Source organism: Babylonia areolata, chromosome 8 (genome assembly GCF_041734735.1).
Source record: "Babylonia areolata isolate BAREFJ2019XMU chromosome 8, ASM4173473v1, whole genome shotgun sequence".
Classification (NCBI taxonomy): Eukaryota; Metazoa; Mollusca; class Gastropoda; order Neogastropoda; family Buccinidae; genus Babylonia; species Babylonia areolata.
In genome coordinates this window covers 51,428,301-51,441,900 of record NC_134883.1, presented here as the reverse complement: position 1 = coordinate 51,441,900, position 13,600 = coordinate 51,428,301, and the positions used below count along the sequence as shown (strand labels likewise).

The following is a 13,600-nucleotide window of genomic DNA, read 5'->3' as shown; positions in this document are numbered from 1 at the left end:
CTGCATCTGCCACGGACCAGCACTACATGAGACCACTGCAGTAAAAAAATAGGCTGGCTCACTGAAATGGCTGTAACTTCTTTTTTTTCTTTTTTTCTTATTTTAAACACACTGTCACTAAACGTTGGGGAAAGGTTTTGATATTGAAGGTCACTTTCATGTGTTTAGGTACTGGAGTACCTGTTGTGGTGTGTTTAGGTGCTGGAGTACCTGTTGTGGTGTGTTTACATGCTGGAGTACCTGTTGTGGTGTGTTTACGTGCTGGAGTACCTGTTGTGGTGTGTTTACGTGCTGGAGTACCTGTTGTGGTGTGTTTATGTGCTGGAGTACCTGTTGTGGTGTGTTGTTTAGGTGCTGCAGTACCTGTTGTGGTGTGTTTACGTGCTGGAGTACCTGTTGTGGTGTGTTTATGTGCTGGAGTACCTGTTGTGGTGTGTTTATGTGCTGGAGTACCTGTTGTGGTGTGTTTACATGCTGGAGTACTGGAGTACCTGTTGTGGTGTGTTTATGTGCTGGAGTACCTGTTGTGGTGTGTTTACATGCTGGAGTACCTGTTGTGGTGTGTTGTTTAGGTGCTGCAGTACCTGTTGTGGTGTGTTTAGGTGCTGAAGTACCTGTTATGGTGTGTTGTTTAGGTGCTGGAGTACCTGTTGTGGTGTGTTGTTTAGGTGCTGGAGTACCTGTTGCGGTGTGTTGTTTAGGTGCTGGAGTACCTGTTATGGTGTGTTATTTAGGTGCTGGAGTACCTGTTGTGGTGTGTTGTTTAGGTGCTGGAGTACCTGTTATGGTGTGTTGTTTAGGTGCTGGAGTACCTGTTGTGGTGTGTTGTTTAGGTGCTGCAGTAACTGTTGTGGTGTGTTGTTCAGGTGCTGGAGTACCTGTTGTGGTGTGTTGTTTAGGTGCTGGAGTACCTGTTGTGGTGTGTTGTTTAGGTGCTGGAGTACCTGTTATGGTGTGTTGTTTAGGTGCTGGAGTACCTGTTGTGGTGTGTTGTTTAGGTGCTGCAGTAACTGTTGTGGTGTGTTGTTCAGGTGCTGGAGTACCTGTTGTGGTGTGTTGTTTAGGTGCTGGAGTACCTGTTGTGGTGTGTTGTTTAGGTGCTGGAGTACCTGTTATGGTGTGTTGTTTAGGTGCTGGAGTACCTGTTGTGGTGTGTTGTTTAGGTGCTGGAGTACCTGTTGTGGTGTGTTGTTTAGGTGCTGGAGTACCTGTTGTGGTGTGTTGTTTAGGTGCTGGAGTACCTGTTGTGGTGTGTTGTTTAGGTGCTACAGTAACTGTTGTGGTGTGTTGTTCAGGTGCTGGAGTACCTGTTGTGGTGTGTTGTTTAGGTGCTGGAGTACCTGTTGTGGTGTGTTTAGGTGCTGGAGTACCTGTTATGGTGTGTTGTTTAGGTGCTGGAGTACCTGTTGTGGTGTGTTGTTTAGGTGCTGGAGTACCTGATGTGGTGTGTTGTTTAGGTGCTGGAGTACTTGTGGTGTGTTGTTTAGGTGCTGGAGTACCTGCTGTGGGCGTCCATGTGCATGGAGACCTCGGTGCCCCTGATGGCGGTGAAGTACCTGCGCTGGAGGGCCACACTGTACACCGCCGTCTGCCAGTGCTACTACGACTGCAAGGCCGGGCAGCATGCGGAGGTACGGTGGTGCCAGAGGTTCACACTTTCAGAAATTAACCCCCCCCCCCCCCAAAAAAAAAAAGTTGTGTATTTTTTTCCTCACGTTTTGCAGTGAAAAGACATGTAATTATGATGATGATAATAATGATAATAATAATAATAATAATGATAATAACAATGATGATTGTAATGATAGTAATATAGGTAATACTGCAAGGCTAGACAGCATGCAGAGGTGTGATGGTGCCAGAAGTTCACACCTTCTGAAAAAAAGAATCATATATAACTTTAAAAAAAAATTGTGTTGTAAAAAGACATGATGATACTGATACTAATGATAACAATAACAATGATAATGATATTAAAAAAAGACTGCAAGGTTGGGCAGCATGCAGAGGTATGGTGGTGACAATAACAATGATAATGATATTAAAAAAAGACTGCAAGGTTGGGCAGAATGCAGAGGTATGGTGGTGACAATAACAATGATAATGATATTAAAAAAAGACTGCAAGGTTGGGCAGAATGCAGAGGTATGTTGGTGACAATAACAATGATAATGATATTAAAAAAAGACTGCAAGGTTGGGCAGAATGCAGAGGTATGGTGGTGACAATAACAATGATAATGATATTAAAAAAAGACTGCAAGGTTGGGCAGCATGCAGAGGTATGGTGGTGACAATAACAATGATAATGATATTAAAAAAAGACTGCAAGGTCGGGCAGAATGCAGAGGTATGGTGGTGACAATAACAATGATAATGATATTAAAAAAAAGACTGCAAGGTTGGGCAGCACTCAGAGGTATGGTGGTGACAATAACAATGATAATGATATTAAAAAAAGACTGCAAGGTTGGGCAGAATGCAGAGGTATGGTGGTGACAATAACAATGATAATGATATTAAAAAAAGACTGCAAGGTTGGGCAGAATGCAGAGGTATGGTGGTGACAATAACAATGATAATGATATTAAAAAAAAGACTGCAAGGTTGGGCAGAATGCAGAGGTATGGTGGTACCAGAGGGCCACACTTTATATAGATTTAAAGCATTTTTTTTTTATATAACTGTTTTTTTTCTCAATGTTTGCACTAAAAAGACATAAAAATACTGAAATCAATATCAATAACAACAACAACAATAATGATTATAATGATAATAATGATAACAACAATAATTATGATAATAATAATGATGATGATGATGATAACAATAATGATAGTGATAATGATGATGATAATAATAATGATAACAATATCTATAACAATACCAATAATATTGATATTGATATCATTTGTATCGCACCTTTCCATATAAAACATGCTCATTTGCACACACACCCAGCCAAACATTAACATTTAATTTATGACTGCACACCAGACATATATCATACACAACATCACACTGAACATACATATCAAGCATCACAATAACTAAATGATGCAATCTCATTTCACAATACTGAATCTCAGTTATCACAATACTTTTTTTTTTATAAGGTTTTAAGCAGTGTGATGCTGGCGTTCATTATTGTGAAATGAAATGGCATCATTATCATTATATATTTTAGAATCTTATATTATTATCACCATTATCATTATTATCAGCAGCAGCAGCATCACCATTATCATTGTTATCATCATCATTATCATCATCATTCTCATGTGCATTGTGTGGTTTGTTCCCCGCAAGGCTTTTGCGCGTCGGGGGCTGGCCAAAATCAATGAGCTGAGCCAGCTGGAGCATCTGAGCAGCTCCGTGGAGACTGAGCAGTCTGAGTTTGCCTTCCGTCAGGCCACTGTCAGGGTGGGTGCTTGGTTGTCTGTTGTCAATGTTACATTCGGTTTTTTTTTCTTTCTTTGCTTTAACATCTTTTCACTGGTATGTGATATTAGATGAGGGAAGGGGGGGCCAGGGGGGGGGAAGTAGTACAAGTGTGTGCGCGTGTTGGGGTTAGGGGTGAGGGAGTGGGGGAGGGTGTGGGGGGGATGTGAAGAGATGGTGGGATGACTGATACAGGGAAGGAGACATTAAAAAGTGGCAGAAGTTAACAGGAAGAACTACGAAAGACTGAACTAACTCTGAATAAAGTCTGAATACTGTTTCAAACATTCCTGTAACAGGATTAAGCATAATCATTACAACAAAAATATAATCAGTCAAAGGTAGATACCAGCTGAAATTTGATTCAGATATTCTGTGATTTGTCAGAGTGATAAAGGATTATTGGAAATATCTTCTAAGGACAAAGATGTCAGTGTTACATGCCGTGTGTTATCTGCCTTACGTTTGATGTGTTTTGTGTGTTGTGTGATGTGTTTATGTGTGTCGTATGTTGTCTTTGGGATGTGTGTTACATGTGATTGTGATGTGTGTTGATTGTGATGTGTTACATGTGATGTGTTTTATGTGTCATGTGTGACATGTGATGTGTTGGTTATTGATTTAACGTCTGTTCACTGAAGTGATTTTTGGCAACTTGTTTTATCCTGTGATAGATATATCTCCCATTCATAATGCTTCCGTGTGATATATTACTCTGGGTTAAATTTATAAATGAAGTTGATACTTACCCGGTAGTTTTATTATTGCAAATCATCTGCATTAAATTTGTCAACATTTATTTTGTGACCACTTTAGTAAATCAAATTTCAGTCACATCTTGAGAGAGAATATCAATTGAATATGTCACCAAAGGAATAATGCTCATGAGTCTTGTCAGCAAAAGACTGGAAGGACTGAGTGAAAAGGCGTTTTGTACTCAAGTAACTGCCAGCATTATTTTCAAAAGAAAATATTTTGGGAAGGTTACAGTGAATAAAGGTTGTGATTTTTTACATGTGATTTGTTATGTGTGTTACATCTGGTGTGTGATAAGTGTTACATAAGATATATATAAGGTGCATTATATATGATGTGCATTATGTGTGAGATGTGTCACATGTGATGTGTTAATGTTACGGATGATATGATAAATCAAATATTTTGTGCCAACCTTTTATCCCTTGTGTTTTTATGCTTGTGTGTGTGTGTTCATGTGTGTATGTGTGTGTGTATGCGCTTATGTGTGCATGTATGTGTGTGTATGTGTATGGATGTGTGTGTGTTTGCATTTTCCTTTTTCAAAATCATGTTTATTCATTCGTCTATATCTCTATGTTTCATTTTTTTTGCTGCTGTTTCCTCAGATGGCTGTGATGGTGTACAAGCGAAGTGTGTTCGAGACGAGACGCAAACCGAAAGGTCTTCTGCGACCAAAGACGCGGGCTAACCTGAAAGACGCGATGAACGTAAGCATTGCCTTGTGTGCTCTTTTTTATTTTTTTATTTCATTTTTTTAGTGTCACTGATACTGTTTTCCTGTCTTCGTCCAAACACTTTTGAGGGTCATTGCTGTGTGTATAGTCACATTCTGAATCAGCACGAGCACATTACTGATCTCTGTTTTCCTTCTCTGTTGCTCATGATAATGAAAATGGTGTTAAAGTTAGTTATGTGGAGCTTTTAGAGCTAAATCTTGTGAAGTGACAAAAATCAAAGCGCTTTCACACTAGTCATTTACATGCATGAACACCTCTAAGTGCTTTCACACTAGTCATTTACATGCATGAACACCTCTAAGTGCTTTCACACTAGTCATTTACATGCATGAACACCTCTAAGTGCTTTCACACTAGTCATTTACATGCATGAACACCTCTAAGTGCTTTCACACTAGTCATTTACATGCATGAACACCTCTAAGTGCTTTCACACTAGTCATTTACATGCATGAACACCTCTAAGTGCTTTCACACTAGTCATTTACATGCATGAACACCTCTAAGTGCTTTCACACTGGTCATTTGCATGCGTGAACACCTCTAAGTGCTTTCACACTGGTCATTTACATGCATGAACACCTCTAAGTGCTTTCACACTAGTCATTTGCATGCATGAACACCTGTAAGTGCTTTCACACTAGTCATTTACATGCATGAACACCTCTAAGTGCTTTCACACTAGTCATTTACATGCATGAACACCTCTAAGTGCTTTCACACTAGTCATTTACATGCATGAACACCTCTAAGTGCTTTCACACTAGTCATTTGCATGCGTGAACGGCTCTAATTTGGATGGATGAAAGACATCATCCTGTTCATTTTGGATTTTCTGCCTTTCCTGTTGGTTTTTTTTTTTCAGATTTTTTCCCTGTCTTTCAGTTGTTGTATTTTTTGTCCTCTTGTTTTGAATCTCTACAATTTATTCTCTTGAAAGGTTTATGTCTGAACCGATTTTTCTTTAATCAACTTGTCTGTGAAATTACCATATAGAAGTTGCCCCCCCCCCCTAGACACTTTGTTTCAACATGATGCTGTTTATAAATCTTGACGGAATTCTACACAGGTGCTGACAGCCGTGTGAATGAAATTAATAATGTGAATTTATATAGCACCTAAGCTCTAGATAGGGCTGTATGCACTTTACAAATATAGACGAGGAGGAACACATACACACATATTTTCACATCAGTATAAAACCATCTCTGAAATAAGTAATGGGAATTCATGTTGTGCCCAGTATCTAATCAGGGCTCTAGGCACTTTACAAATACACATGGACACACATAAGATATAGAAGGTATGAAACAGAGAATGTAAATTTATATGGTGTCTAATCTCCAAACAGGGCTCTATACACTTTACAAAACAGGTAAAATGAAACACATGGAAGATTGGAACACCAGGTTTTGTGTTACAACATCAGGAAAAATTACAACTTCAGAATCTCAATATGAAAAAAAAATGTACTGGATATAGTCTCAAACAAAAAGAGGCATTCATTTCACATACCTGTAATTTCCATTTGAAGTGAGACAAAAGACCTGACACAGCAATAACATGATGCATGAACAATTTGGGAACATGGTTTTTATTTCACTGCCGCCCCCAAAACATGGAACTCTCTGCCACATATAGAATCTGCGTAACATTCCAACTTTTAAATCAATCTAAAGAAACATTCATTTTGTTATAGATACCAGCTTTAAATCAATCTGAAATCACATTTGTTTTGCCAATCATTCCGTAAGCAATGTTACAGGCTATGCATTCGAGTGTGAATGGCTGTTTATGAGTGCATGTAGTGTTAGTGCAGGAATTAAGTGAGAGGACTGTGTGTGTACAGCTGCTTTGAGCTGCTTTGTGCAAGATTATGTGCTGTGTAGGAACGATTCATAATTATCAGTATTATTATTATTGCTGCAGGAAGCTAGTAGCCATGGTTTTACCCCATCTGTGGGAGCATGGTGCAGAGGTAACGCATCCGCCTAGGAAGCGAGAGAATCTGAGCACGCTGGTTTGAATCATGGCTCAGCCGCCGATATTTTCTCCCCCTCCACTAGACCTTGAGTGGTGGTCTGGACGCTAGTCATTCGGATGAGACAATAAACCGAGGTCCCGTGTGCAGCATGCACTTAGCACATGTAAAAGAACCCATGGCAACAAAAGGGTTGTTCCTGGCAAAATTCTATAGAAAATCAACTTCAATAGAAAAAACAAATAAAACTGCATGCAGGAAAAAATACAAAAAAAAAAGGGTGGCGCTGTAGTGTAGCGATGCGCTCTCCCTGGGGAGAGCAGCCTGAATTTCACGCAGAGAAATCTGCTGTGGTAAAAAGAAATACAAATACAAATAAGTTATGTGAGGCAATGCTGTGCATATGTGTGTGTGTGTGTGTGTGTGTGTGTGTGTGTGTGTGTGCTGCAGTATAGTAAGAGTAGATAATCATTGCATTCTTATTATGTGTCAACATCCTCAGTTTCGGATAAGCGCTGGCAGTATTTTTTTTTAGAAACACGAAATACCACAAGAAGCAGCTGAACTGAAGATGAATCAACTGTGTGTGTGTGTGTGTGTGTGTGTGTGTGCGCGTGCGCGCGTGCGCGCGTGATGTTGGTTTGAGGAGGGGTCTTGTTAACATGCATACATGTGTATGTATTTATAGATAATAATAAACACAAAACTGTTGATGTTTTGTTGTTGTTGTTTTTTTCTGCATGTTTTGTTGTTGTTTTTCCTGTGTCTGACTGTACGATATCACTGTTCCATACTGATCCTGACGATATCCCTGTTCCGTACTGATCCTGACAATATCCCTGTTCCGTACTGATCCTGACGATATCCCTGTTCCATACTGATCCTGACGATATCCCTGTTCCGTACTGATCCTGACGATATCCCTGTTCCATACTGATCCTGTGTTTTGTGGGGTGTCTCTTTCCTGTGATCTTCCATTCTGTCTTGCTTGACTGAGCCTTCCTTTGCTCTTCATCTGTTTGCCCTTCTGTCCCTCTTGTTTGTATTTTCCCCTTTCTCTCTCTCTTTCTCTCTCTCTGTATCCTTTTCCTCTCTTTCTCTCTGTTATTCTTGTCTGATGTTTGTCTGTCACTTATCTGTCTCCTGTCAGGGCTTGAAATTCTTAAGAAATGATTTGTAGCTGTTCCTGAATACATGTTGAGAGAAAAAAAAAAATGATTTGTAGCTGTTCCTGAATACATGTTGAGAGAAAAAAAATAATGATTTGTAGCTGTTCCTGAATACATGTTGAGAGAAAAAAATAAATGATTTGTAGCTGTTCCTGAATACATGTTGAGAGAAAAAAAAAAATGATTTGTAGCTGTTCCTGAATGCATGTTGAGAGAAAAAAAAAATAATGATTTGTAGCTGTTCCTGAATACATGTTGAGAGAAAAAAATAATGATTTGTAGCTGTTCCTGAATACATGTCGAGAGAAAAAAATAATGATTTGTAGCTGTTCCTGAATACATGTTGAGAGAAAAAAATAATGATTTGTAGCTGTTCCTGAATACATGTTGAGAGAAAAAAATAATGATTTGTAGCTGTTCCTGAATACATGTTGAGAGAAAAAAATAATGATTTGTAGCTGTTCCTGAATACATGTCGAGAGAAAAAAATAATGATTTGTAGCTGTTCCTGAATACATGTTGAGAGAAAAAAATAATGATTTGTAGCTGTTCCTGAATACATGTCGAGAGAAAAAAATAATGATTTGTAGCTGTTCCTGAATACATGTTGAGAGAAAAAAATAATGATTTGTAGCTGTTCCTGAATACATGTTGAGAGAAAAAAATAATGATTTGTAGCTGTTCCTGAATACATGTTGAGAGAAAAAAATAATGATTTGTAGCTGTTCCTGAATACATGTTGAGAGAAAAAAAATAATGATTTGTAGCTGTTCCTGAATACATGTTGAGAGAAAAAAATAATGATTTGTAGCTGTTCCTGAATACATGTTGAGAGAAAAAAAATAATGATTTGTAGCTGTTCCTGAATACATGTTGAGAGAAAAAAAAAAATGATTTGTAGCTGTTCCTGAATACATGTTGAGAGAAAAAAAATAATGATTTGTAGCTGTTCCTGAATACATGTTGAGAGAAAAAAAACAATGATTTGTAGCTGTTCCTGAATACATGTTGAGAGAAAAAAAAATAATGATTTGTAGCTGTTCCTGAATACATGTCGAGAGAAAAAAATAATGATTTGTAGCTGTTCCTGAATACATGTTGAGAGAAAAAAATAATGATTTGTAGCTGTTCCTGAATACATGTTGAGAGAAAAAAAATAATGATTTGTAGCTGTTCCTGAATACATGTTGAGAGAAAAAAAAAATGATTTGTAGCTGTTCCTGAATACATGTTGAGAGAAAAAAAAAATGATTTGTAGCTGTTCCTGAATACATGTTGAGAGAAAAAAAAAATGATTTGTAGCTGTTCCTGAATACATGTTGAGAGAAAAAAAAAACAATGATTTATAGCTGTTCCTGAATACATGTTGAGAGAAAAAAAAAACAATGATTTGTAGCTGTTCCTGAATACATGTCGAGAGAAAAAAAATAATGATTTGTAGCTGTTCCTGAATACATGTTGAGAGAAAAGAATAATGATTTGTAGCTGTTCCTGAATACATGTTGAGAGAAAAGAATAATGATTTGTAGCTGTTCCTGAATACATGTTGAGAGAAAAAAAAAATGATTTGTAGCTGTTCCTGAATACATGTTGAGAGAAAAAACCCAATGATTTGTAGCTGTTCCTGAATACATGTTGAGAGAAAAAAAAAATGATTTGTAGCTGTTCCTGAATACATGTTGAGAGAAAAAAAAAATGATTTGTAGCTGTTCCTGAATACATGTTGAGAGAAAAAAAAAAAGATTTATAGCTGTTCCTGAATACATGTTGAGAGAAAAAAATAATGATTTGTAGCTGTTCCTGAATACATGTTGAGAGAAAAAAAACAATGATTTGTAGCTGTTCCTGAATACATGTTGAGAGAAAAGAATAATGATTTGTAGCTGTTCCTGAATACATGTTGAGAGAAAAGAATAATGATTTGTAGCTGTTCCTGAATACATGTTGAGAGAAAAAAAAAATGATTTGTAGCTGTTCCTGAATACATGTTGAGAGAAAAAAAAAAATGATTTGTAGCTGTTCCTGAATACATGTTGAGAGAAAAGAATAATGATTTATAGCTGTTCCTGAATACATGTTGAGAGAAAAGAATAATGATTTGTAGCTGTTCCTGAATACATGTTGAGAGAAAAGAATAATGATTTGTAGCTGTTCCTGAATACATGTTGAGAGAAAAAAAAAATGATTTGTAGCTGTTCCTGAATACATGTTGAGAGAAAAGAATAATGATTTGTAGCTGTTCCTGAATACATGTTGAGAGAAAAAAAAAATGATTTGTAGCTGTTCCTGAATACATGTTGAGAGAAAAAAATAATGATTTGTAGCTGTTCCTGAATACATGTTGAGAGAAAAAAAAAAATGATTTGTAGCTGTTCCTGAATACATGTTGAGAGAAAAAGAAAAAAATGATTTGTAGCTGTTCCTGAATACATGTTGAGAGAAAAAAAAAAATGATTTGTAGCTGTTCCTGAATACATGTTGAGAGAAAAAAATAATGATTTGTAGCTGTTCCTGAATACATGTTGAGAGAAAAAAAATATGTGTCTTTCCAAATTTTTACTTGCTCTCCCAAAGTAAAGAGATTGGCGTTTTTTTCTTTCTTTTCTTTTTTAAAGGAGAAGATTGGGGGAGGGCAATTGTTGAAGTGAAATGGGGAGGTGGGAGGTGGGATTGGTCTACACTGAAGCTACGAGCTCAGTTACCTCCCCTTCAACGGACAAGTGGAGAGAGTGCACTTCCACTTTATTTGCCCAAGTGGTAAACTAGTCCGCCTTGGAAGCAAAAGAATCTGTTTGAAATCCCACACTTGCCAGTAACATCTTCCCCTCCGCTAGACCCTGAGTGGTGGTCTGGACTCGAGTCATTTGGATGAGACAATAGACCAAGGCCCAGTGTACAGCATGCATTTACTGATTTAGCGCATGTGAAAGAACCCAGGGTAACAAAAGGATTGTCCCTGGCAAAATTCTGAAGCAAAAATCTTTGATAGGAAAATAAATACCCTTGCAGGCAAGATTTTAAAAAAAAAAGAAAAAAAAAGGAAAAAAAAAAAGAAAAAAAGGCTGGTGCTCTCACTGTAGCGACACACTTTCCCTGGGGAGAGCAGCCTGAATTTCACGCAGAGAAATCCTTTGTGACAAAAAGCCTAACGCAATGTGATATGATGCAATGCAGTACTTGTCCACCAAAAGCTCAGTTGTCTTGGAGAGACAGAAAGTTCAAGTCCTTCCTCTGCATCGCTGGACACTTACATGATCTCTTTGGTTGTTCTTCTGTTGTTGTTTTTTTAGTGTGTGCATTTCTGTCATCATTGCCTTGATTTTCACAGCAGTAACACGTTGTTTGTGTGTGTGTGTGTGTTTTTCTTTACCTTCTCTTTTTCTCTCGTGTTTCTAGTTCAGAAAGTTCCATGGCTGGGTGTGTAAGCCCCCCCTTTTTTTATAACCCAAACCATAAGCTGTGTGCGCTTTATTTATTTGTTTATTTATTCATTTATTTTATTTATTCATATATTTGTTTATTTATTTGTTTACTTTTTTTTTACTCAGTTCGGGTTACCTGGACAGAGACATTAGGTTTTGTTGTTGTTATTTTTTAATGTTGAGTGGTGGTGTGTGTCGGATACATTTTATTTATTTATTTATTTATTTATTATATTCATCTATTTATTTATGGACTGTGTCATGGGAGACATTGGGCTTTTTCTGTTGAGTGGCAGTGTGTATCAGCTACATTTTATCATTTATTTATTAATCAGTTCATTCAGTTTTGGACTTAAAGGAGTTAAGACATTTAATAGGACAGAGACATTACTGGGGCTGTTTTTTGTGTGGCTTTTTTAATGTTGAGTGGCGGTGTGTATCACCTATATGTATCAGGGTTTGTTGTGTGTGTGTGTGTGTGTGTGTGTGTGTGTGTGTTCACCTGTGTGTTGCTGGAAAGGGTTTGGCAGTTTTTCATGGCTTTTTTTGTTGTTGTTATTGTTGTCGTTTTTTGTTTTTTTTCCGTTTTCTTTTTTTGTTTCCTGTGACTGTGACATCTGAACGTGCAGTGAACCTGTATGCTTTCGGAATTTCCCAGGACAATTTTTTTCCCTCTTCTACTAACCACCATTTTCACCTGTAGGCACCTGTTTTCCTGCAAACCTTTAGTGCAAAAGCCTGTCAAGCTGTGTCAGGGCTGCTGATGAGTTAAAACTATTGCGGGTCCTTGGGAACTCGTTTTAACATAATTCTAGGGGGTACCAGATCATACCTTCAGTTCAATCTAATGCTGCAGTTCTAATCAGATCTTCAGTGCTACACACATGCAAAGGCAGGCCTACTTTCTAGTCATAATCATTCAGGTTTCTGAGCTAATAAATGGACACAAGCAAACTGTTGTTTGCAAACTGTCATCAAGGGAAAGAAGTCATGGGCAAGGGAGGGAAGGAAGCGTTTCTGGAGGATGAAGGGGGGAAGCAACTCTCCTTTATTTAAGATGATCCTTTTCTCAAACAGTATCTACAGTACAGGATTTTCACTCTTTTTGTGTGGTTGTTCTGGATTTTTTAAAATATTTATTTTATTTATTTATTTTTTTAAGACAGCTCTGGTACTGATTTTCACTTTTTATGTGATTGCTCTGTAAATTTTTGGAGACAGAAACTTTGATACAGGATTTTCACTCTTTTTATGTGGTCATTCTGGATTTGTTAATTTTTTTTAACATCCCAGGGACATGCTTGATGAACACATAGTGAGTTCTTCCTGTTTTCAAAGCGTGAGGGTGGATATCTAGTGAGTCCTTCCTGTTTTCAGAGCGTGAGGGTGGATATCTAGTGAGTCCTTCCTGTTTTCAGAGCGTGAGGGTGGATATCTAGTGAGTCCTTCCTGTTTTCAAAGCGTGAGGGTGGATATCTAGTGAGTCCTTCCTGTTTTCAAAGCGTGAGGGTGGATATCTAGTGAGTCCTTCCTGTTTTCAAAGCGTGAGGGTGGATATCTAGTGAGTCCTTCCTGTTTTCAAAGCGTGAGGGTGGATATCTAGTGAGTCCTTCCTGTTTTCAAAGCGTGAGGGTGGATATCTAGTGATTCCTTCCTGTTTTCAAAGCGTGAGGGTGGATATCTAGTGAGTCCTTCCTGTTTTCAAAGCGTGAGGGTGGATATCTAGTGAGTCCTTCCTGTTTTCAAAGTGTGAGGGTGGATATCTAGTGAGTCCTTCCTGTTTTCGAAGCGTGAGGGTGGATATCTATACATTATCAAAAGCCACGGGTTGAAGTTCATATGAGGTCTTTTTGCGCAAGTAGCAGTGGCGTTTATTAACTCTGTGGACAACCAGCCATGTGTCTGTAACGGTTTTTTGCTTGCACATCCTGCAGAGAAGAAGAAGTTTATCCTGACTATTTGTTTACACTTTTTTTGGGATGTGTAAAGCTCCTGGTATAACATTCAGCTGATGGACTGAGCAACTGGGTTACAATCCAGTGTGTGTGTGTGTGTGTGTGTGTGTGTGTGTGTGTGTGTGCGCGCGTTGGTT

The 13,600-nt window shown here is 38.0% G+C and overlaps 1 protein-coding gene across 7 annotated transcripts in view; it reads left to right on the top strand.

Annotated features, from left to right (window-relative positions):
- Positions 1–13,600, top strand: part of LOC143284934 (cilia- and flagella-associated protein 54-like) — a 179,785-nt gene that overhangs the window by 6,796 nt on the left and 159,389 nt on the right. For 6 of the 7 annotated variants that reach the window (XM_076592097.1, XM_076592096.1, XM_076592093.1 and 3 more), the window contains 4 exons: positions 1,488–1,631; positions 3,309–3,422; positions 4,805–4,906; positions 11,483–11,503. In XM_076592097.1, coding sequence (XP_076448212.1) covers positions 1,488–1,631; positions 3,309–3,422; positions 4,805–4,906; positions 11,483–11,503 — 381 coding nt within the window. The remainder of the gene's footprint in view (positions 1–1,487; positions 1,632–3,308; positions 3,423–4,804; positions 4,907–11,482; positions 11,504–13,600) is intronic. The other variant, XM_076592094.1, reaches the window with a different exon arrangement.